This window comes from Canis lupus, chromosome 12, assembly GCF_003254725.2.
Source record: "Canis lupus dingo isolate Sandy chromosome 12, ASM325472v2, whole genome shotgun sequence".
In the NCBI taxonomy this organism is placed as follows: Eukaryota; Metazoa; Chordata; class Mammalia; order Carnivora; family Canidae; genus Canis; species Canis lupus.
In genome coordinates, this window is record NC_064254.1 from 62,489,743 (window position 1) to 62,513,046 (window position 23,304).

General features: G+C 34.8%; 1 protein-coding gene across 6 annotated transcripts in view; it reads right to left on the reverse strand.

The window, feature by feature from the left end:
• Window positions 1-557: 557 nt before the first annotated feature.
• Window positions 558-23,304, reverse strand: part of HACE1 (HECT domain and ankyrin repeat containing E3 ubiquitin protein ligase 1) — a 106,596-nt gene continuing 83,849 nt past the window's right edge. For all 6 annotated transcript variants that reach the window (XM_025444459.3, XM_025444456.3, XM_025444457.3 and 3 more), the window contains 5 exons: window positions 18,405-18,536; window positions 11,073-11,171; window positions 10,724-10,794; window positions 1,847-1,960; window positions 558-1,299 (listed from right to left, as the gene is read on the reverse strand). In XM_025444459.3, coding sequence (XP_025300244.1) covers window positions 1,197-1,299; window positions 1,847-1,960; window positions 10,724-10,794; window positions 11,073-11,171; window positions 18,405-18,536 — 519 coding nt within the window. In that variant the 3' untranslated portion in view covers window positions 558-1,196. The remainder of the gene's footprint in view (window positions 1,300-1,846; window positions 1,961-10,723; window positions 10,795-11,072; window positions 11,172-18,404; window positions 18,537-23,304) is intronic.

Genomic DNA, 23,304 nt, shown 5'->3' on the forward strand with positions numbered 1-23,304 from the left:
AAAGACCAAAAGACATATATTCAAGAAGCTCTATAACGTATCAAAGCTGTCAATGTATGTTGAAAATATGACTAGCCACTCATAGAAAAAAATCTGCATGAGTCATTTTACCAACATCAATACCACTGGATAGTGTACTTTTAGTTTCCAAAGGCAAAGTCCTAGACATTGTAAGTTCCTCTGTTAGCACTTCTAAATATGTAAGCATTCCTACACTTCCCCTTAAAAGGTATGCTGCAACTACTCAAGTGTATCCTTTCAAAAGAATATTGATTAGATCACCGTAAAATTTAAGAACCCAAAGCTCTGTATTAGACATATGTCACCTGATCTCAGTATTTTAATCACAAAAAACAAGAATAAAAAATTACATATTTAAATTGTAATCTGCACATTAGATTACTTCTTCAAATGTTAACAGAACTCACAGATAAAATAAAAAGAATGTGGTAAAATATTACATTTAGTTTTGCCTAAAATATAAATTAAAATAGGGCATAAGAAAAACTTTGAGACTACAATACATATATGGAAAACTGACCACTGAGAGATGCAAATAATTCATACAATATAAGCTTTAATATATAAATTGTCATTTCATCAGCTGTTAGTCACATCAGTCTAAACTTTACATTATATATTAAAATATTAAAAAGCTAAAAAACATCATTGCAATATAGATTCAATATGGGAAAATACATATTTTTGTGGCTTTATACACAATCTAAATTAATACATTCTATACAATAGTTTTCCAAAATATAAACAGCACTTTACATGCAACAGAACATACCAGGCTGGATGTCCTAATATAACTTAATATATAGGAAAATAAAGAGAAAACACCCTTTTAACAAGACAGTTACATAGTGGAGGTGGAATGTAGAATAAGATTTTTGCCTTAACACAATCTTGGATAAGAGTAAAGAAATATGAAAAAAGACAATTTCTACTACTTTCAATTAGCACTTTTTAAATTGAAGACCACTGTGATTTTATATTTTCTAATTGTGTCGCAAACAGAAAACATAAAAGGGAACCGGGAAGGGAGGGTAGAAAGCGTGATCCTTTATGAATTTTAAACATCAGCCCTGCCTATGGGGTGCATTTAGGTTCCTTTTCTGTTGACAGTTTCCTAAATTATTTCTGCCACTCTGAATTGCGCATCAGTAATCGGATGAAATTTTCAGAGTTCTTTAAGCCATTGTGTAACCATAGCTGCCACAATGTAACGCCACAAGAAGTCTGTCCTTGAGTATTTCTTTACTTGGGTATTCAGGTAACTTGAGCATGTTGATGCTTTAAAAGAAAAATATACCACCATTAAAAAGGAAATCTATGAAATTTCTTATTGTTTTGTCTAGCAGTTAAAACACTACTCAAAATTAACATAAAACCACCCTCTCAAATTTGCATTCAAATTGGAAAACCCTGAAGTAGTATTTAAAAAGAAAAAAAAACTGCTGCATTGCAGTTTCCTTTAGCATGCAAATGTAGTGGAAGAAAATAAGTTCCTTTCAGTCTAAAATTAATAAGCAATAAGGGAATTTAGTGTGAAGTGATGGTATAACTCAGCAGTGATACTTATGACAGTGTAACTTCAGTGATACTTGAACGACATTCAACTAAAATTATAGGTAGGTCGTTTCCTCAAATATTTTCCCTACCATAAAAAGAAGAGGCAATGAATTATGTTGATACTTATTTATCACTGATTCCAAAAAGCTAAAAAGAGATTACTGTTGAGGTTTTCCTTTAATGTAGCAGTATAATAGTTAGACCTTTAATCATTTCAAAAGTAATCAAGACAATTCACAATGCATTTAAATAAGCCAATTTAACATACCATGTGCTTGAAGTTGGTAGGAGATTTGGAGTATATGGCACAGCAGCAATTGTAAAGTTTTGCAATCCACTTCCACCCATGATGTTAGCAAATCCACCATGTGGGACCCTGGAACTAAGAGTTCATATCTTAATAACTTGTAATCATGAAAGGAAAATCTTTGTGATACATACATTACAAATTACAAGTTAGAGTAAGAATATATTCAACTCCAGGGCACTGACAAGGTAACATCTTTGGCCCGGCAGAACTCCAACTCATTATTAAAAGATGCTTTGTGGCCAGTTAGCACGCTTCCATGGAGACACTCCTCCACATTTCTACAAGCCATACTATGCTTTCAATTGGCCACTGCACACATACCTCTATTATTGTACATAGCATACTGCACGTACAATTATTTTCTTCTGTGTGTCTCTCCCCAATTAAACTGGGACTAATCTGAGGATCTAAATGTGTCATATTTGTATCTGTACTCCTGGGGTTACTAAAAACTGGCATCTGACAGACATTCATTAGATATTTGCTGAATACATGAATGTTTGCTTGATTAATTCAAGCCACAGAAAGTCTGTTACACATAATCCAAATGATTTTTCAATTTGTGAAAAAATATCTAAGTATCTAGGGTTTGATAGGGTTCAGGGTAGGCCATCCCTAAATATGCCACTTAGGCGTACTAATATTTTTTTTTTTTGCATACTGATTATTTTAAATTAAAGTTACTTAACAACAACCAGTGAAAAAAGGACACTTTAATCTTCCTGTCTCCCTGAAAGCAGGAAATAAAGCTCCCACGTGAAAGGTACTCTTACTGTTCCTGGAGGTGAAGAAACATGCTATGACTAGAGACGGATTCAGGGCTGAGATAGCCGCAGAAACAAACCTCATCACTTCTTTAACAATATACTACCCCAAGCACAAACTTCTTTGTCTTCTCAATTCCTCAAAGATGCATTGTCTTTTTGTCTAAAAAGTGTCAAGCCTGCCTACTTTGGTCACTTCTCTGAGACTCATATTTCTATGAGCTCCAAAACATATGAATTAAATTGATTTTCTTCCTATTAATCTATCCATGTCAATTTAATTCTTACACCAAGCAGAGTAACTTTGAAGTGTAAAGAAAAATTTTTCCTCCCCAATAGGTCAAAGGGTTTTTGTTTTTTATTTTGTTTTTCACAGTGGGAAAACTAGAATATCCTTTACATTTCTGTTCCAAAGACCCCATAATATCAGCGCCACCTTCAGCCCGGGGCGTGATCCTGGAGACCTGGGATGGAGTCCCAGGTCAGGCTCCCTGCATGAGGCCTGCTTCTCCCTCTGCCTGTGTGTCTCTGCCTCTCTTTCATGAGAGACATTCTGTGTGTCTCTCATGAATAAATAAATAAAATCTTTAAAAAAAAAAAAAAAACAAACTTGTGCACCAAAAGATACCATCAACAGAGTGAGAAGGCAGCCCATGTAATAGGAGAAAATATTTTCAAGTCATAAGTCTGATAAGAATTGATATCCAGAAAATAAACAGAACTTCTCCAACTCAACGAAAAACAACAAAACCCATTTAAAAATAGGGAAAGGACCCAAATAGACATTTCACCAAAGAAGATACACAAATGGCTTTTAAGTATATGAAAAGATGCTCAATCAACATTACTAGTATTAGGAAAATATAAACCCAACCCACAAATACCATTTCATACACATTAGGAGGATCTTCTTTTAAAATTAAAAAAACATATATGTATGTATGTATGTATGTATTTTAGAGAGAGAGAGAGAGAGAGAGAGTGTGTGTGTGTGTGTGTGTACAGGGGAAGGGGCAAAGGGAGATAATATTTTAGAGAGAGTGTGTGTGTGTGCAGGGGAAGGGGCAAAGGGTGAGAGAGAGAGAATTCTCAAGCAACCTCCATACTGAGCATGGAGCCCGACATGGGGCTCAATCTCACAATCTTGAGAACATGACCTGAGCCAAATATCAAGAGTCAGATACTTAACTGACTAAGCCACTGGGGCACCCTTCAGATGATCATTTTAAAGAAAAACACAAAAATTTTAAAAAACACACAACAAAAAATAAGTACTGGAAAGGATATGCAGAAATTGGAATGCTTATACACTGCTGGTGGGAATGTAAAATTTACACCAGCTATGGAAACAATATGGCTGTTTCTCAAAAAATTAACATAGAATTATATATATAGCCCAAAGAATTGAAAATAGAAACTAAAAAAGGTGATTTGTACATCCATAGTCATAGCAGCATTATTCACAAAAGCCAAAAGTCATAGCAGCATTATTCATTCACGAAGCAACTGAAGTGATCATCCACTGATGAAGGAATAAGCAAAAGTGGTATATATGTATACATTGGAATATTATTTAGCCTTCAAAAGGAAGGAAATTCTGACATATCCTACAATGTGGATGAACCTTGAGGACATTATTCTGAGTGAAATAAGCCAGTCACAAAATGACAAATGATGTATGGTTCCATTTATATGAAGTACGTAGAGTAGTCAAATTCATAGAGACAGAAAATAGAATTATGGTTGCCCAGAACTGGAGGGAAGGGGTATGAAGAGTTAATGTTTAGTTGGTTGACAGTTTCAGCAGAAGAAGATAAAAACGTTTGGGAGTTGGATAGTTGCACAACAATGTGCCTGTACTTAGTATCACAGAACTGTACTTAAAAATGGTATTTATTTTCTGCCACATATACATAAAAACTGTGGAAATATGCACCATGATTCTGTTTATTTTTTACAAGATTTTATTTACTCGTGAGAGACACAGAGAGAGAGGCAGAGACACAGGCAGAGGGAGAAGCAGGCTCCATGTGGGGAGCCTGATGCAGGACTTGATCCCGGAACCCCAGGATCACACCCTGGGCCGAAGGCAGGCACTAAACCACTGAGCCACCCAGGGATCCCCAGATTTTCTGTTTAAACTCATAAATGGTATGTATACGTTCACAGGAGGAATAATAACAATCCAATATAAATAAATCTCTAAAAACAGCAGTTTTCTTTTATCACTGGGAAGTCATTTGGTTGCTATTAAATGCTTTACTGATGAAATGCCTGAGATTACCTTGGAAATCCAAGTGACTATTAAAAAAAGTCTTGTTAATAAACATTCATGCATGAGCAATTCCTACATAGGGCAAAAGAATAGCTAAAGAAGACCTGGACATGTCGGTAAACTGAAATAAAATTCAACACTAGTCTATGCAGATTAACCTTTGCCTAAAACTTTAATAAAGGCAACCAAAAATGAAAAGGGATAAAAAGCCAAGCTGTTCTCAACTTCCTGCAAAGGTAGAATTTAAAAGTACACTATTTTATCATGGTAAGGTGAGAAAATGAGACTTGACACTGTTTCTTACACAAATTAATACACAGTATTTCAATATCAGAATGACTGATCTAAGGTTTTTTGTGTACTAAATTTTTAAAAATAAGGTTAAAAATCAGAAGGTTTCCCAATTTTAAGATCTAAACTAAAATTATACCGTAAACTGATATTCACTAGCAATCCCTGAAACTTTACTCTTCTTCTAAAATTTTTTTTTAAAGATTTTATTTATTTACTCATGAGAGACACAGAGAGAGAGGGAGGCAGAGACAGAAGCAGAGGGAGAGCAGGCTCCACACAGGGAGCCCGATGTGGGACTCGATCCTGGGTCTCCAGGATCAGGCCCTGGGCCCAAGGCGGCACTAAACCACTGAGCTACCCGGGCTGCCCAACTACTCTTCTTCTAAACTACAAATATGACCATGCTCTAATACCTGAATAAGCAGTGAATCTTACGCTAAGACGGCTCATCAAGCTTTAGCATGTGTGAGAAAAATAAATGAAATGGTCTTTGGTTGGATATTATGACACTTGGATTATATAATGTAAAATTACAGTTACTATAAACGACATGCATATAAAATAGAAATTTTATACACAAATCAAGTCTGATTTTCATTATTCTTAAGGGTTAAGGACAAAATAGAGTAAATCATTTAATTAACAGAGACTGATAGACCAACAAAATAATGTCACACCATAAAAATACTTTAAAAAAAACTTAAAAATTACTTTTTTTTGCACTGATTCTCTTGGATCTAATAATTGGAACACATTTGACTTTTTAGTAAGTTTGCACTAAACTATGGATAATAGAAAAAGATATTTTAACATCTAAAATATAAACAAATAGATAATCAGAATTTTCCAGAAAGGGTTGAATAAAAAAATACTAAGCTTAGAATGGCAAACTCTATGCCTATACTAAATGAAAGTTAAGGTTTAAAAAAGCTTAAAACTTAGTCTGAATTCAAAACAAGGACTCTGTAGACTGTATTGAATGGTGGCTTCTTCAGCATGGTGTTGAAGCTTAGCTCTGTGTTGTTCCCCTCAGCTTCCTTGGCTTCTATTTTTACTCACATCATTCACCTTGGTTTAAATGGATTCACAGGCTATACTTCATGACCAGTTAAATAATAAACAGTGCAATTCTTTTCAGTACTGCTAACAAGGACTATATGATTGACTTGGGAGACGCACTCTGTATTACTAATATAAGAGTTTTTCATTCTACAAGAGCAGCAACTTAACAGACATTTTTAGTACCAGAGAACTTGAGTAATTGTAATTGTTATCTGCAATTTAAAGACTTATACCAACCAAATCATGGTGGCGGTGAGGGGTGGGGTGGATATAATAATCCACTGAATGGTGTTTAGATATTATCATTTAGAAAAATAGTAAGAGCTCTATACCTCAATACATAAACCAAAATAAAATCCAGATGGCTTAAAAATTGGAATGTAAAAATAGGAATTAAAAGAAACTACAGAAAAATGCAAATATATATATTTGTATACAATATATTTGTATATATTGTATACAAATACATATATATATTTATAAAACCTTGAGAGAATGGGGAAGGATTTCTAAAAACCACAAAGTACTGATATCAACTTACAAAATTAATCACTTCAATTTTATACATGTATACTTTAAATTACATGGAAATCTGTATATTTAACTTAATGAACTTAAAAGGCAAATGATAAACTAGGAAAAGTACCTATAGAATTAATATCCCACATAAACAACATTTAGAATTGAATTTTTTAAAAATGACGATAGGGGAGCCTCGGTGGCTTAGTCAGTTAAGTATCTGACCCTGGTTTTAAGCTCATGTCATGATCTTGGGGTTGTGAGATCAAACTGGGAGTCTGCTTAGGATTCTCTCCTCCTTCTTCTCCCTCTCCACAACCCACTCCCAAATAAACAGATGTTTCATAAATAAATAAATGAATTACAATAGAATAATGCATTCAAATTAAGACCAGCAATTTACATAAAAATTATATAAATAAAAAATTAGATGAAAATAGAAATTATTACATCTAGTAATTGACAGAGTAAAAGGAATCAGACCCCTGACTCCCTGTTGATATGAATACTGAGACCTTTCTAAAAGGGTAAATGAACAATATATATCAGGTTATAAAAATTTACATACTTTTGTATCCAAAAATTTCCCTTCTAAGAATTTTTTCTATATAAATAATCAAACTGGCCCACAAGTGTATAAGTACAAGAATTCCTTATTTGTTCAGCATTATTTATAAACAGGAAAATTTAGCAAAGAAGGACAGTACTAATTAAGAGAGGTCCATAAACTGAAGAATAAGCAGCCATGAAAAAGATTAGATCTATAAATGGAACAATTTTTAATAATATACTGCTAAATTAAAAGCTATAAAAGAGGAATGGTGTTTTTAAAAACTAAAATCTATGGGGCACTCGGCTGGCTAGGTTGGAAGAGCATGCAACTCTTTTTTTTTTTTTTTTTTTAATTTATGATAGTCCCACAGAGAGAGAGAGAGAGAGAGGAGAGACACAGGCAGAGGGAGAAGCAGGCTCCATGCACCGGGAGCCCGACGTGGGATTCGATCCCGGGTCTCCAGGATCGCGCCCTGGGCCAAAGGCAGGCGTCAAACTGCTGCGCCACCCAGGGATCCCCGAACATGCAACTCTTAATGTGCAGTTGTGAGTTAGAACCCCAAGTAGGGTGTAGATATTACTTAAATAAAACTTAAAAAACAAAACAAAACAAAAAAAAGGTAGGGCAGCCTGGGTGGTTCAGTGGTTTAGTGCTGCCTTCGACCCAGGGTGTGATCCTGGAGACCTGGGATCGAGTCCCACATCGGGCTCCCTGCATGGAGCCTGCTTCTCCCTCTGCCTGTGTCCCTGCCTCCCTTTCTCTCTCATGAATAAATAAATAAAATCTTTTAATAAAAAAAAAAAAAGTAAAAGTTTAGGTATGTCGGGAAAATTCTGAGACACTGATATTAGAAGTGATTTTTTTTTTTTATTGAAATTATCGGGATCCCTGGGTGGTGCAGCGGTTTGGCGCCTGCCTTTGGCCCAGGGCGTGATCCTGGAGACCCGGGATCGAATCCCATGTCGGGCTCCCGGTGCATGGAGCCTGCTTCTCCCTCTGCTTATGTCTCTGCCTCTCTTTCTTTCTCTCTCTGTGTGACTATCATAAATAAAAATTTTAAAAAAATTGAAATTGTCTAACCCGGGCAACCCCGGTGGCGCAGCGGTTTAGCGCCGCCTGCAGCCCAGGGCGTGATCCTGGAGACCCTGGATCGAGTCCCACATCAGGCTCTCTGTATGATGCCTGCTTCTCCCTCTGCCTGTGTCTCTGCCTCTCTCTCTGTCTCTATGAATAAAAAAATAAAATCTTTAAAAAAAAAAAAAAAAAAAGGAAATTGTCTAACCCTGGGGCATCTAGGTTGCTCAGTGGGTTAAGCATCTGCCTTCGGCTCAGGTCATGATCCCAGCATCCTGGGGTTGAGCCCCATATGGCACCAGGCTCACTGCTCAACAGGGAGTCTGCCTCTCCCTCCCCCTACTCTTGCACTCTTGCTCTCTCTCTCAAATAAATAAGTAAATCTTTAAAAATAAAAAAAATTGTCTAACCCTCCTACATGGAATATATAATTTTTAAGTCTTTTCATTAAATTATTCAAATCTCTGGGTATTTCTTGGCATTAAGAAGCCAAAAAAAACAAAACACAAGACTAAAACAAGGTTTTCTTTTTATCTTTATTCTATGATCTGGGAATATTCATATTCTCTCTTTTTTTAAGATTTTATTTTTAAGTAATCTCTATACCCAGAGGGGTGCCCCAATTTACAACCCTAAGATACAGAGTCTCAGGCTTTCCTGAGTCAGTCAGGTACCCTGAATGATTATTCATGTTTTATTTATTGTTCAAAATGAGATTTAAGAGTGAAGGGGAGGTGGGTGGGGGATGAGGAGCTGGGTAACAGGCACTGAGGAGGGCAGTTGATGGAATGAGCACTAGGTGTTATACTGTATGTTGGCAAATTGAATTTAAGTTAAAAAAAAATTAGAGGTATAGTGTAGTACAGTGTGACTTCAAGTATTTTTCTAACTCCATAGTTAATGGACTTAGAAAATAAAGCAAATGTTAAACTATTATATCTAATTACTTAATGGATTTTCATTTTATTTTATCTATATTCTTCATCTTCCAAATTTTCTATAATGGTTATGGGGCTACTATTAAAATAAGGAAATAGTGGACTTTAAATTACATATATATATTATATATATTTTATAGAGACATATGCTCACAATTATGTTTTTAAAATAAACAGAAAAAAATACAGAAGTGAATACATCAAATTACTTATAGTAGTTTTGCTAGCAGGGAGTGGTATTCCTTATTTGTTCTAATTTCATGTATGTTCCAACTTTACTAGAATAATGAGGTACATTTATAGTGGAACAAAGGAACTATGAGTCCCATAAAGAGAACAGCACAGATGAAACTGTAAGATACTAAGAACGAAAATTAGATTTTTTAAAAAATCTTTCAGAAAGTTAAAGGAGGTTAAAAATCATCTAGTTTTCTAAAGCTTTAATCAGCCTAAAAGTAGACTTCCAAAAAAGATTTTATTTATTTATTCATGAGAGACAGAGAGAGAGAGAGAGAGGCAGAGACACAGGCAGAGGGAGAAGCAAGCTCCATGCAGGGAGCTCGACATGGGACTCGATCCCGGGTATCCAGCAGTCGGTACTAAACCGCTGAGCCACCCAGGCTGCCCCAAAAGTAGACTTTCCAAAGACATGTGGTATCACAAATTATATTTTAGGTCATGCATCTTGAGACTTTAAAATCTGGCAAGAGAAATGCCTGGGTGGCTCAGTCAGTTAATCTTCTGACTCTTGGTTTTAACTCAGGTCATGATCTCAGGGTTATGGGATCAAGCCTCCTCACTCAGCAGAGAATCTGTTTGGGATTCTTTTCCTCTCCCTCCAGGCTTCCCCCCACCCATGCTTCTCTCTCAAATAAATAAATAAATAAATAAATAAATAAATAAATAAATAAATAAATAAATAAATAAAGTCTTTAAAAAAAATGGTAACAATTGGAGGAAAAACTGCTGAGTATGGATATTATATATGTCATGTGTGTGTATGTGTGTATTGTCCAGCAACCTAAAAATATTAAAAATTTGGCACTATCTCTGACTTACCTACACAATGAAAAGATTATCAAATTACAAAATACAGTATATATTGTATTTTGTATTGCTGATTGCATTGTACTGCTGATTGTCCTGATTGAAATAGTTTATTTTTTATACATTAAATATTTATTTAGCACTACCATATGTTTATCTTTAATGGCTAAATAAACCCTTAATAACCTAAAAAAATGGAAAAGGAGGTAGAAACTGACAATTCAAAGTAATAATGCATTTTGACTATTTAAGCCATTAAAACTGCAACACATTAATCTCCCTCCACATTAGCATAAAAATACTTCTTACCTGCCAGTAACAAACTGCAAGAGAAGAACTCTCTCCTCTGGAGTAATGCCTTCCACAACTTCCCAGAACCACTAACAACAACAAAAAAAACTTAACTCATATTTCAGTGCAATTGTAGACTTGTTAATACCCGAGAATATGTAATATTCATAAAGCATATTTTATTCTATGAAACTCATTTATCAAAAATGCTTTCATACAAAGTTTTCAGATGCAATATTCCCAGGAGAAAAGTTTAGGGAAAAATTTTACTTTGTTAATTAATGTAGGTTTTCATCCAATAGTGCTGAAAAGCTTATAAAATTAAGTAGCAAACTTAACTTCATTCTCAACTCTAGAGAGATTTTACCTGAATAACTGGATCTTCTCTTTCATAGCCACTTGTGTATTCTGTATTTCTTATCCAATCGCTCACATCAATTTCTGGCATGCCAGAAAGCAGTAGCTCCTTTGGGGAAGAGGTAAAGTATTTCATTAATCTTCACTGGGAAAAAAAAAATTACATTTAAATAGTAAATTTGCCTTAATTAGAAACTAATCCCATGTAAAAATGATTTATTTTTGTGATAGTTTCTGCATGTCATCAATAACAAGTACTCCATGGGAGAGAACTCTTCATAATGATAATCTCAAATATTGCTGAGATGTGGCAATGCCTTCACATTGATAAAATTTCATTAAAACATATGAGACAAATACACAAACATATGCAACAAGTTTACATTTCCAATAATTTTATGAATTTGTTAAATTCTAAAGAGACCATAGGCTCAACATAAAAGTGACAACAAAGACCTGAGTAAGTCCTGGCTTAAGCAAAGGAAAAGATCATTGAAAAACTCTAATCACTAGGAAAAAGGAGCAATATAATAAAAACAGGTAATGTAATAAAGTGATTTAAAAAAAAAGAACATATTCAGGGCCTTGAAGAAATCTATTTTGGAATGATTTGGATCCTTTAAAGCCAACATTCTGCAGTGTAAGAAAAAAAATGCATTTTCCTAATGACTTTTGGTAGTCACCTTTCTTTACATGAAAATATTAATGAAATAAATAAAAACAAAATTAAGAATGTCAAAAAATATTTACCATATGTTTTCCAAGAGGAAAGAGAACATGGAAGGAGCTTGTCCAGATGTCTCAATGAGCCCTTACCTCACAGTTGGATGTGTTTACATGGTCAAATAAGAGAATGAATATACACCACACTCAACTAAGTACTAACAAGCCAGAACAGCTAAGTTTGTTGTCACAGACGTAGATACAATGTGTTTAACTACTACAACAACTACTCATAACATACACCTGACTAGTATAGAGGTGTGCTCTGAAGAAAATTAATGAAACCTAATAAGAAGTGAGATGTGACAGCTCTTGGGGGGTTTCTAAGATCTATTCAGAGTCTACAAGGTTCTCCCTTTTCCAACATATCTGAGTCTGGATTTTCTTCATAAAGTTCAAGCAAACAACATATTTTAAGTGATTACATGCAACAGCAGATATGAGAACCTAGTTGCCTTCTATTAACCAGATATTAAATAAACCTACAGAAATGTAAAACAATGTCACTCTTCCCACTATTTTTACCTTGATTCTAGAAACGGCAATTTTCAATTTTTTTTATTTTTTATTTTTTTAAATTTTTATTTATTTATGATAGTCACACACAGAGAGAGAGAGAGAGAGAGGCAGAGACACAGGCAGAGGGAGAAGCAGGCTCCATGCACCGGGAACCCAACGTGGGATTCGATCCCGGGTCTCCAGGATCACGCCCTGGGCCAAAGGCAGGCGCTAAACCGCTTAGCCACCCAGGGATCCCAATTTTCAATTTTTAAATGTTACTTATGTAAATATATAATGGTTTGTTATTTTTATGTTAAGAAAATATTTAGCAGTTTTTTTAAGTTTCAAATACAGTAAATATCAGGTAATATAACCCACATAGATAAAAACTTTGTTGTAAGGGTGTCCTAAAACCAAAAAGTTTGAGAATGGCTGGTCTAGGGTGTGTTCTGTTCCTTCTTTCCACAGTATTATAAAATACTTTTCCTAGATGGATATTCTGATTAGTCTCCATTTTAGCAATCTAAATACATTCTCCACCATTCTTTGTACTTTTCTGTACCCCAGGAGACCAATTCCTATAGACTGACTGGCTCTTCTTGCCCATCAGCTTTAGGCTGGGCTCCATCACTGGGAAACAGGCAGGCCTATTGAGGTGAGGATATTTTTTATTTCCACCTTGCGTCAGCACATCTTTGTAGTAACCATGTATCCTCAACCACGGCTACTACCAGGATGCCCCTCATTGGTGCGTCAGGCTCTCAGAGGGTCCTCGCAATACAATAGGAAGGCCCCTACTTTTATCCACAATTTCGCTTTCTGTGGTCTCAGTTACCACAGTCAACTGTGGTCCAGAAGCAGGTGATCCTCCTTCTAACATATTGTCAGAAAGTCAATAGTAGCCTAATGCTAAGTCATGATGCCTACATCATTCACCTCACTTCATCTCATCACATAGACATTTTATCTAACATCGTCACAAGAACTAAAGTACCACATAACAAGACATTTTGAGAGAGACCACATTCATGTAACTTTTAGTATAGTATATTGTTATATTATTGTTGTTATAAATATTATTAGTTATTATATTACTATTAGTTGTTAATCTCTTACTAGGCCTAATTTATAAATTAAACCTTACCCTAAGTATGTATATTTAGGAAAAAACATAGTATATACAAGATTCGGTACTATCCGTGGTTCCAGGCATCCACTGGGGGTATTGGAACAGATTCCCTCTTGATAAGGTGGGACTAATGTAATTTCTCCACCTGTCTCTTCAATTCTAGGGATGATAAAGCTTTCCACTGTTGCTAGTCTCTGGATGTCTCCCCATACTCTTGTGATTCTTAACACCGTCACACTTCTGTAATAGCCCCTTTGTTAAGTTTCTATTTGAACAATCTGGGGAAATTCTGTTCCCCGGCAAGACCCTGATACAGATCTGCCAAAAGGGAGCAGGGATGAATTTTACACATTTCTTATAAGCCATGAGAGTTTAGTCCTCTTCCCTTCTAGACTGAATATAAGCTTTTAATAATATTAAGTATGCTTTCATTATTAATAATTATGAATCAAAATGACTGAGAATATATTCTCTCAGGAAAGTTGAAGCATTTCATTAATATATTATTATGACTTTTGTGAAGAGGATGAAAGATCTTTATTATCCCACTTAACACCTGGGCAAAAAAAGTTATTACAGTGATTAAAAACAAGTAGATGAAATGGAAATTCCACAATAAAAAGAACATACAGCAAGAAGATTTCAAGTCTAATCAATAATTTAGTTTTAAAAAATATGACAAAATAAATGAATTTGTCTACTGGAAATGGGTATAACATATATATCCTATATGAATGGCCAGAGATGGAGTCATGCAAATGTTCATAGCCAATAGCTTACCTAGAATTCATATGGCTCAATGTGTTAATATTCAGGTACCACATATTTACTGTAGATGTCTATGCCAACTTTTTAAAAGGTTTCCTATCCCAGTCTAGCATAGCCCTTTCCTAGGAAAGACATAAAGTCATCCAGGTCCCATTTATAACTCATGCTTTTGAAAGACAGTTTGATATATTGATGAAGACAGAGTGGACTCTAGGTCACAGACCATGGGTTCCCAGTGTGGCGCTAACACATACTGTATGAATAGAAGGAAGTTCTGTACCTTCTTTGGATTGGTTTTCCTCATCTATAAATTGGGAATAATAATACTTATGTCAGAGGTCTGTTGTGGAAATTTTATTTTTTTTTATTTTTTTATTTTTAATTTTTTTTTGTTGTGGAAATTTTAAAAGTGAATACATATGAAGTGCCTGGCAAATACTACGTTTTTATTTATTTATTTTTATTAATTTATTTTTTAAAAGATTTTATTTATTCATGAGAGATACAGAGAGAGAGAGAGGCAGAGACACAGGCAAAGGGAGAAGCAGGCTCCATGCACCGGGAGCCCGACGTGGGATTCGATCCCGGGTCTCCAGGATCGCGCCCTGGGCCAAAGGCAGGCGCCATACCGCTGCACCACCCAGGGATCCCTCCCAGAGTTAGGAGTCTTTATGTTCTGTCTCCCTTTCTGATATTTCCCACACATTTCTTCTCCCTTCCCTTATATTCCCTTTCACTATTATTTATATTCCCCAAAGAATGAGAGAATACAATGAGAACATACAATGTTTGTCCTTCTCCGATTGACACTTCACTCAGCATAATACCCTCCAGTTCCATCCTATGTTTTTAATAATAATTTTCATCACTGCATAAATCAGGATCATGCTGACAACACTGCTCTTCCCAAATAATCCCTCCATCTGAAATCAGCTCAACATAGTAAAGCCAGAGTCTAAGACAGATGAAGAATCCTGACTTTACTTCTAATATAAAATCACAATTGAAAACTTAACAATAGCAGACCTACATATGAAAGATAAAGGAATAAAGCTTTTAGAAGAAAATACGGGAAAACAACTTCATGACCTTGGAATAAGAAACAGGTTCTTAAACATAAAAAAAGAAGAAAAAAAAGCTCCATCCATTAAAAAAAAAAAAGAAAAAGCAAGCGATAAATGTTGAACTGTGTTAAAACTAAAAACTTCTATTCACTAAAAGACACCAGCGTACAAGTTATTCACAATATAGATAACAAAGACTCCTATAAAGAATCTTATAAATCAGTAACAAAAAACCAGAAAACCATAGAAGAATGTACAAGTTACTTGAGCAAACACTTTAAAAAAAAAAAAAAAAAAAAAAAAAAAGAATACCGGTGGCCAATGAACACATAAATGCACTCAAACTCATTGGTCACTGGGACATGAACCACAAAAATGGTAAAAGTGAAAAAGACAGAAAGTATCAAGTGTTACTGAAGATATGGAATACCCAGAACTCTCATACTTATTGGTGGGAATGTAACCTGACACACCACTTGAGCTATTTGCAAATATCTACTATAATAGAATAAATGCACACCTTATGTCCCAGTAATTCCACTTCAAGAATGTATACATATATCCTCCTACAGGCATGTACTAGAGTGTTTGAAATAGTAGTATTTCAAATAACTCAAAGCTGAAAAATACCCGCCAAATGTTCAATCAAGAGTAGAATAGACTTCTCCACACACACACACACACAAATGAAATACTAGAATGCAATAAAAATGAACAAATTACAACTTCATGCAACAATACGCACAGTTTTCACAAAAGGTTGAACTAAAGAAGTCAGATATGTTCTAGGTTATTATTCCATTTACATTAAGTTAAAAAACCAGAAACCTAATCTAAGATATTTTTAGAAGTCAGAATGGGGCACCGAGGTGGCTCAGTTGGTTAAGCATTAGACTCGGATCAGGTCATGATCTCAGGGTCCTGAGATGGTGCCCCACACTGGGCTCAGTGCTCAGCAGGGAGTCAGCTGGAGATTCTTTCTCTCCCTCTGCCTCCACCCCTCTCCCTACTCATGCTCTCTCTAAAATATAAACAAAATCTTTAAAAAACAAATATAAGACTGATGAATCACTGAACTCTACCTCTGAAACTAACAATACACCATATGTTAATTAATTGAATTTAAATAAATTTAAAAATAATAATGTTGATGGGAAAAAAAGGTCAGAAGAGTGGTTCCCCAAGAAGAGGGATAGTGATGAGGAGGACAGGATTGGACATCTGGGGTGCTAGGATTTTTGTTTCTTGATCTGGGTGATTTTATGGTTGTATTCAGTTTGTAAAAATTCATCAAACTTTTCTGATGCGTATACTTTTCTCTACATACACTGTAAATCAATAATAAGTTTCGTAAAATTTAGAAGTATCAGTAAATTAGGAGGCAAAGTTTTCGTCAATTATTTACTTTGTTGCTATTTGTTTTATATACACAGGTCCAGAAAATAATGTAAAATTCTGTTCTGAACTTTACAAGGCGAATTTAGTAAGTACAGTACAGAAAAAGTCATTTCAGTCATGTTTAATAATAGTTCCTAAATATTCCTCCATTTCTAAGTGCTAAAAGTAACTTATTGCTATGCAAAAACTAGACCAGTCTATATACTAAACAAAACCATTAATCTTAAACCTAAAAATGCAAACAAAAAAAACCCCTCAAAACTGACATTTAATGAAACTAAGTCACAATGGGCTTCAAAATTAACTAGTAAATTCCATTCACTACTATACTAAGATATACTATGAGTGATAAACTAAAAATACTGGCACATATGTAAAATTAAAAGGTATAAATCAATGTACTTATTCATACAGTAAAGTGAAAGGCATAGGGTAAAACTACTTTATGGGAATAATAAAAAACAAAGGATACTTTTCCATTGCTCTAAAATTTACTATTCCAAATTATAATTTTTAAATAAAAAATAGCTATATTCTATTTAAAATACTACATTTTAGTAAGGAGTTAGACAACTCAAAGAGTTTGAAAATAATTTATTATCAATAATGAGAGAAAAAGGATATGAGGGAAAATACAAACATAAATCATATAAAATTAGAAATCCTGTTAGGTCACAGTAAAAAGCAAGCAAATTAAAAGAGCAACACAAACATTTATTAGAAACTGGAGGCTGGCAAAGAGAGGACTCCATATAGATTTAAAATGGAAAATGATAAAATGATATATATGGTAAAATAAGAAGCCAGAGAAATTAAACAAATACAATAAAAACTAATTCTTCTATTCAGAATGATAAGAAGTTATTATTTTATACCTCATATGATCTAATAAAAAAATTCCTACGAGTTCATTTTTGCTTGAACTCTGACCCCATGAAGTCAAAATCCATGTGTAACATCTGAAGTCCCCTAAAACTTAACTGTTAATAGCCTGCTGTTGACCAGAGGCCTTACTGATAACATAAACAATAAATATATATTTTGTTATTTGTATTACATTTCATATTCTTAGAATAAGGAAACTAGAAAAAAGAAAATAGTATTAAGAAAATCAAAAGGAAGGGGCATCTGGGAGCCTTAGTCTGTTGAGTGTCCGACTCTTCATTTGGCTTAGGTCATGATCTCAAGATTGTGAGATGGAACCTCACACATGTTCGGTGCCAAGTCTGTAAGATTCTTTCCCCTCCTCCTTCTCCCTCCCACTCTGCTCCTTCCCAACTCATGCATTCTCTTTCTCTCTCTCTCAATGAAATAAAATCTTTAAAAAGTAAAGAAAATCAAAAGGAAGAAAAAGAAGCTATAGCATTATACTGTAAAACATCCACATTTAAGTTTGAATCCACACAGTTCAAACATACATGTGCTGTTCAAGGTTGTTCAAGGGTGAACTGTAATATGAATATTGCTTTTGAGAAGACTGACCTTCAATATCTCCCATGTAAAATACTTTCATATGTGTTTCATCTTTGTTTATCACCACCTCACCCCACTTCACACTAAGGAATTGTTACTCTGGTTATTAAGCTTAAGAGAACCACATTCACAAATCTTGTAACAAGTCTCTAAACATAAACATTAGACTATAATGTCTTATCACATATGATTTCATTCATAGTAGTACTCCAAAATTATTTGTAAATTACAGAAACTGGAGTCTTGTGTTGTTTTGCAACCACAGAGAACTGATGTTTTTCCTTACCAATTCATATTCATCAAAAAGTTGTATGAGGGAAGGTGGAATGAACATATGAAAGCCCTGTAAAAAAGCATTGATCTGAGGTTGAATGGCTCTTGTCATTCGAAGTTCAGTAACAAGCTGGACATACTCCGCCTATTAAGAAAAAAAAAAAAAGTGAGGATTTTTTTTTTCAATTTCACATACATAAAGATACTGTTGATACAATCATTTCTCATTGAAGAGGTGAAGGTTTGTAATTAATTTGGTACCATTATTCATAAACCACAGTAAACCCATAATCTACCAATAGCTACACTACTTAGGCCAAAATCCTAGGAATCAATCACCCATGATTTTTCTCATATGCTGTATCAGTGAGTCCTATCAGAACTACCTCCAAAAAACATTCTCAATCTCACCACTTCCACTTCTAGCACCTTGGTCCAAGCCATCATCTTCACCTGGATTACTATAACATGTGGTATCTCTGTTTCCATTTTTCCCTCTATACAGCTTCTTCCATAACACCAAGTGATTTTTAAAAATATATAAGTAATGTTTTATATATAATTCAGATCACATTACTCCTCAAAACACTACGAGGGGCACCTGGGTGGCTCAGTCGGTTCAGTCACCTCTCTTCCTCCCTAAAACAAACAAAAACCCTATAGTGACTTGAGTAAAATTCAAATCACATTCCTAGCCTATAAGGCCGTAAATGATCCAACCTCTGCTTTGCTCTCTCATCTCATTTCTTTTCATTCTCCCCCTGGTTCATTCTCTCTACTCCCCAAACATAAGCTTGTTCAGACCTCAGTGTCTATACTTCCTGGTGCCTCTGACTGAAATATCTCATTAGAATATAATCTTTCTGGAGGCAGGGGCTCTGTTTTGTTTACCAGTATATATTCCCAGATCCTAAAAAAGTGGCTGTCACTTTGTAAATGTTCAACAAATATCTGAGGGAATGCACACATTCAACAAGTGCATGTAATATATACTCAGAACTTGATAACATGGGTGGTTTAACCATAGTCGATTTGATTCTGAATTAAGGTAAATTATTTTTACACATTTTAAAATACATCCCCCCAAAAACAAACAAACAAAAAATACAGCATTCCTGAAAACAGTGTCACTTAAAATTTAACTGGAAATAAAGAATGTATTTTGGCTCAGACAAGGATCAATTACCATACCTATCAGTCAACTCTATCAATTGTTATAACTTTATAATTATATCTAAGTGAAACTTTGTGACTTAAAAGCAAATATACCATACATAGTTCTCACTTCCCAGGTATGAATGTTCTAAAGAGAGTAAAGAAAGCCTGTTTTAGGTTCCTTCTTTTATTTATTTGGCACTAATCTGATGCTCTGTCCAACCCCACTCCCCAAACATACTCCAGGGGGGAAAGGAAAACCACAACCACTGAGCTAGCAAATTATATATAACCGCTGGCTGTGGATTCTCCATACATGTCAAAGCTACAGAAGTGTCATGGTAGATTCTCCACAGTTCTCCCCAAGCCCCATGTGGCCCCTGGTGCAATCTAGCACAGGAAAAGCTGTCATCTCTGCTATTCAGTCTACTCCCACTCCCAAATCCCATGCCCTACCATCCAAAAGCTTTTCTTTACTGCATAGGAATTAATCAGTTACTACATTTAGGTCGTTACTAGAGAGAGGGAGACAAAATTGTGTGCCAATCAAACAGAAACATAAACTAGATTTTTCAGGTCCCATCCAGGAAATAATATATATAGCACTGTTCAAATTATAACGAGCAGTGATTTCAACATTAGCACATCATTACCTTTTAGTTTATGTCTGCTCTAACTAAACTGACTACACTACTACAATTTTTCTGCTCCATTCATTCATTAATGTTTAAGGCGCTGGTCAGACCCCCTTTTCCCTTAACAAGAGTAGCTTTTTTCCAGAAGGTTTTGTTCTTAGAATCTTATGGTGCTATTCAATAATTATTGTTTAAGACCTTAAATCATGAAGCATAAAAGTAAAAGATTTGTGGGGTGCCTGTGTGGCTCAGTCAGTTAAGTGTCTGACTCTTGACTTTGGCTCAGGTCATGATATCAGGGTGTGAGATGGAGCTTCATGGCTGGCTCCACATTGGGCATAAAGACTGCTTAAGATTCTCTCTCCTTCTGCCTCTGCCCTCCCTCTCCCCTCCCCTAACCCCACACATGTGCACAAGCACTTTCTCTCTCAAAAAGAAAAGATTTGTGAATTGCTCAAGATACTTTACCTATTTTAATTTGCCACCGCATTTCGTATTTATCAGTACACATTCTGTTTTCAATAAATTAATTGCTATTATTTCCTCACACATTCTTTTTTCAAAAATTAATTTCCACGAGTATACTAATCATTCCTTACATGTTTCCTTCTATTCTAATATAAAATATTATTCTAATATTCTAAATATTTTCAACATTTATTTCTGTAACTCTGACTCATAGTTATTGCATATCAATTTGTGGAAATGAGCACCTTCAAATACTAGTTTCCATGTTATATTAATTTAAATGTGGATGAATCTTGGTCTAAATTATTTCTCAGAAAAATAATTAAATCCTAACCATCACAAATCCTACTGAGATATTTAGTAAAATAAAGTTTTCCATAAAGCTGAAAGATAACTGTGTTTAACAGAAGAAAATACAAATCCAACTGTTTTCCTCCTTCCTTAAACATTACACATCCTCAAATGGAACATAAATTAACACTTTCTTGATGATACAATATTACTATGAACATCCACTATTATTACACACTAACAGCATGACAATTCATACTGTGCAGAAATATGCTGGCTACATTCCCACTACCTATGAATCCAAGTGACTCACCTCCCCACACTTTATGCTCCTGCATAACTACATCAAATATCTTACATGCTTCAATAAGGAAACAGATGACAATCAGTTCACAAAGGAAACAGATGACAATCAGTTCACATAGAGTTGCACAATTAAACCTAAACTATCATTTTCTTTCAAGTTATTATAAGAGATTGATATAACTTGGGGATAGGGGATCTTTTTTTATCCCTAACAGATGGCATATCCTGGAGTCATATTTGCTCCCACCTGAGATATATGGTCTATTCTTTGAAGGCATAAAATAATACCAGATGCCAAAGAATTAAATTGAAGAATTAATCATATTAAAGAATCTTAATACTTTTACTAGTGAAGTATATTAATACATAGAAAGCTTTCAATTGGAAAGCCTCAGCGTGGAAACAACAGCAACAAAAAAGAGCCTTAGCAACTTTTTTCTGGCTTAACTCTGACTCTGGTAACTGATATAAAATAGATAAGCAAAAAAGAAACTGTTAAGCGAAAAACATAACACTGAGATTAGGAAGACTGAACTTGTGGACATTATGTTCCAGTAAAATTATATGTCCATATTTATAGAAACATTATTTTTAATAGTCTCCTAGTCTTCTGCATATGTGGAATAAATAATAATCAATTCTCAGAAATATTCCTTAAAATTTTAACTTCTTTTCAGGCTTTGAACCTAAATTATGTCTTCTTCTGAGGAATGGCAGTGATGTTGAAAATAAAGTCTTTTTTTTTTTTTTACATTTTATTTATTTATTTGACAGAGAGAGAGCACGCAGGCAGGGGGAGCAGCAGGCAGAGGGAGAAGGAGAAGGAGGCTCTCAGCTGAGCAGAAAGCCTGATGCGAGGCTCAATTCCAGGGCCCTGAGATCATGACCTAAGCCGAAGGCAGACACTTAATGAACTGAGCCACCCAAGTGCCCTGAAAATAAACACATTTTTAAGCTGTTTTTTTCCCTGAAAATCTTGTTTTTTGAAAGACAGCTAAATAAACCATATTTACTTAAATAAGTTAACTTTTACTAGTGAAAACAAGATGTTCTTTTTTTCCCTCCTCTAAGCAGAGGAAAAAATTGGGCCACATTTGTAGAACAGTTTGGAATAGTTATTTTTTTAATAATTAACAGTTTAAATGGCATTACTGTTGGCATAATTCAATTCACTGTTTGAATATATATCCTTTAGTGATAAAAGCTTCTTTCTTGAGTTTATCCACTTATTACTGCTCTAGTATGTAAGAGTTCTCATTGAAAATTTCTCTACTGAGAATTCCAAAGGATAACCAGATTTCTTTTGTAGAAATAAGCAGATATGTCAAAAAAGGCAAGAAATTATCTCATTTTCTCCATCCCCCCTGCCATTGTCCTATGAAATCCTCATGCATCCCCACATCAATACCAAAACCACCTATCAGTTGCCCTGACTCCAGTACTGCCCCACTTCAACTCATTCTTCACACTCCAAGCATAGTTTGTTTTTGTGTGTTTTTAAGAAACAGAATCCATTGATGAAACTTGCCTCTATAATGTCTGCAATCATCCCTATAGTCTTCAGAATAATTTTCAAATTCTTAATTGTGGCCCCTGACTTTCAGAATTTGGCCCCTGACTACTCCCCTCATCTTTTACCACTCATTTATTTTGCAATCCAAGCTAAGATCTACAACTCTTAAATACCTGTGGTTCCCTGAACACATCATGCTCTGTCATCCTTAACTTCCTATAAGCCCAGAACATTTCTGTTTTCCCCCCTTACTCCTATTTGGCCATTTAATGCTTCTCCTCTATAATTCAACTCCCATGCCATCTCCTCTATTCCCGGAAATCCTGTCTTATCCCACCCCTATTTCTTTCTCTCCCAGGCAGAATGAACTTCATGATTCACTGTAAAAATGTTATTAGCACTTAAAACTCATGTAGCTTACTCTTCAGTTCTAGGAGATAGAACTGAAGTTGTAAGAAAACCTGTCACTTCTAACTCAAATTTTATGGTTCCATGATTCTAGCTTTTGGTCAAGAATAAAAAAAGAAAGTGAAAAGTAAAAGCAA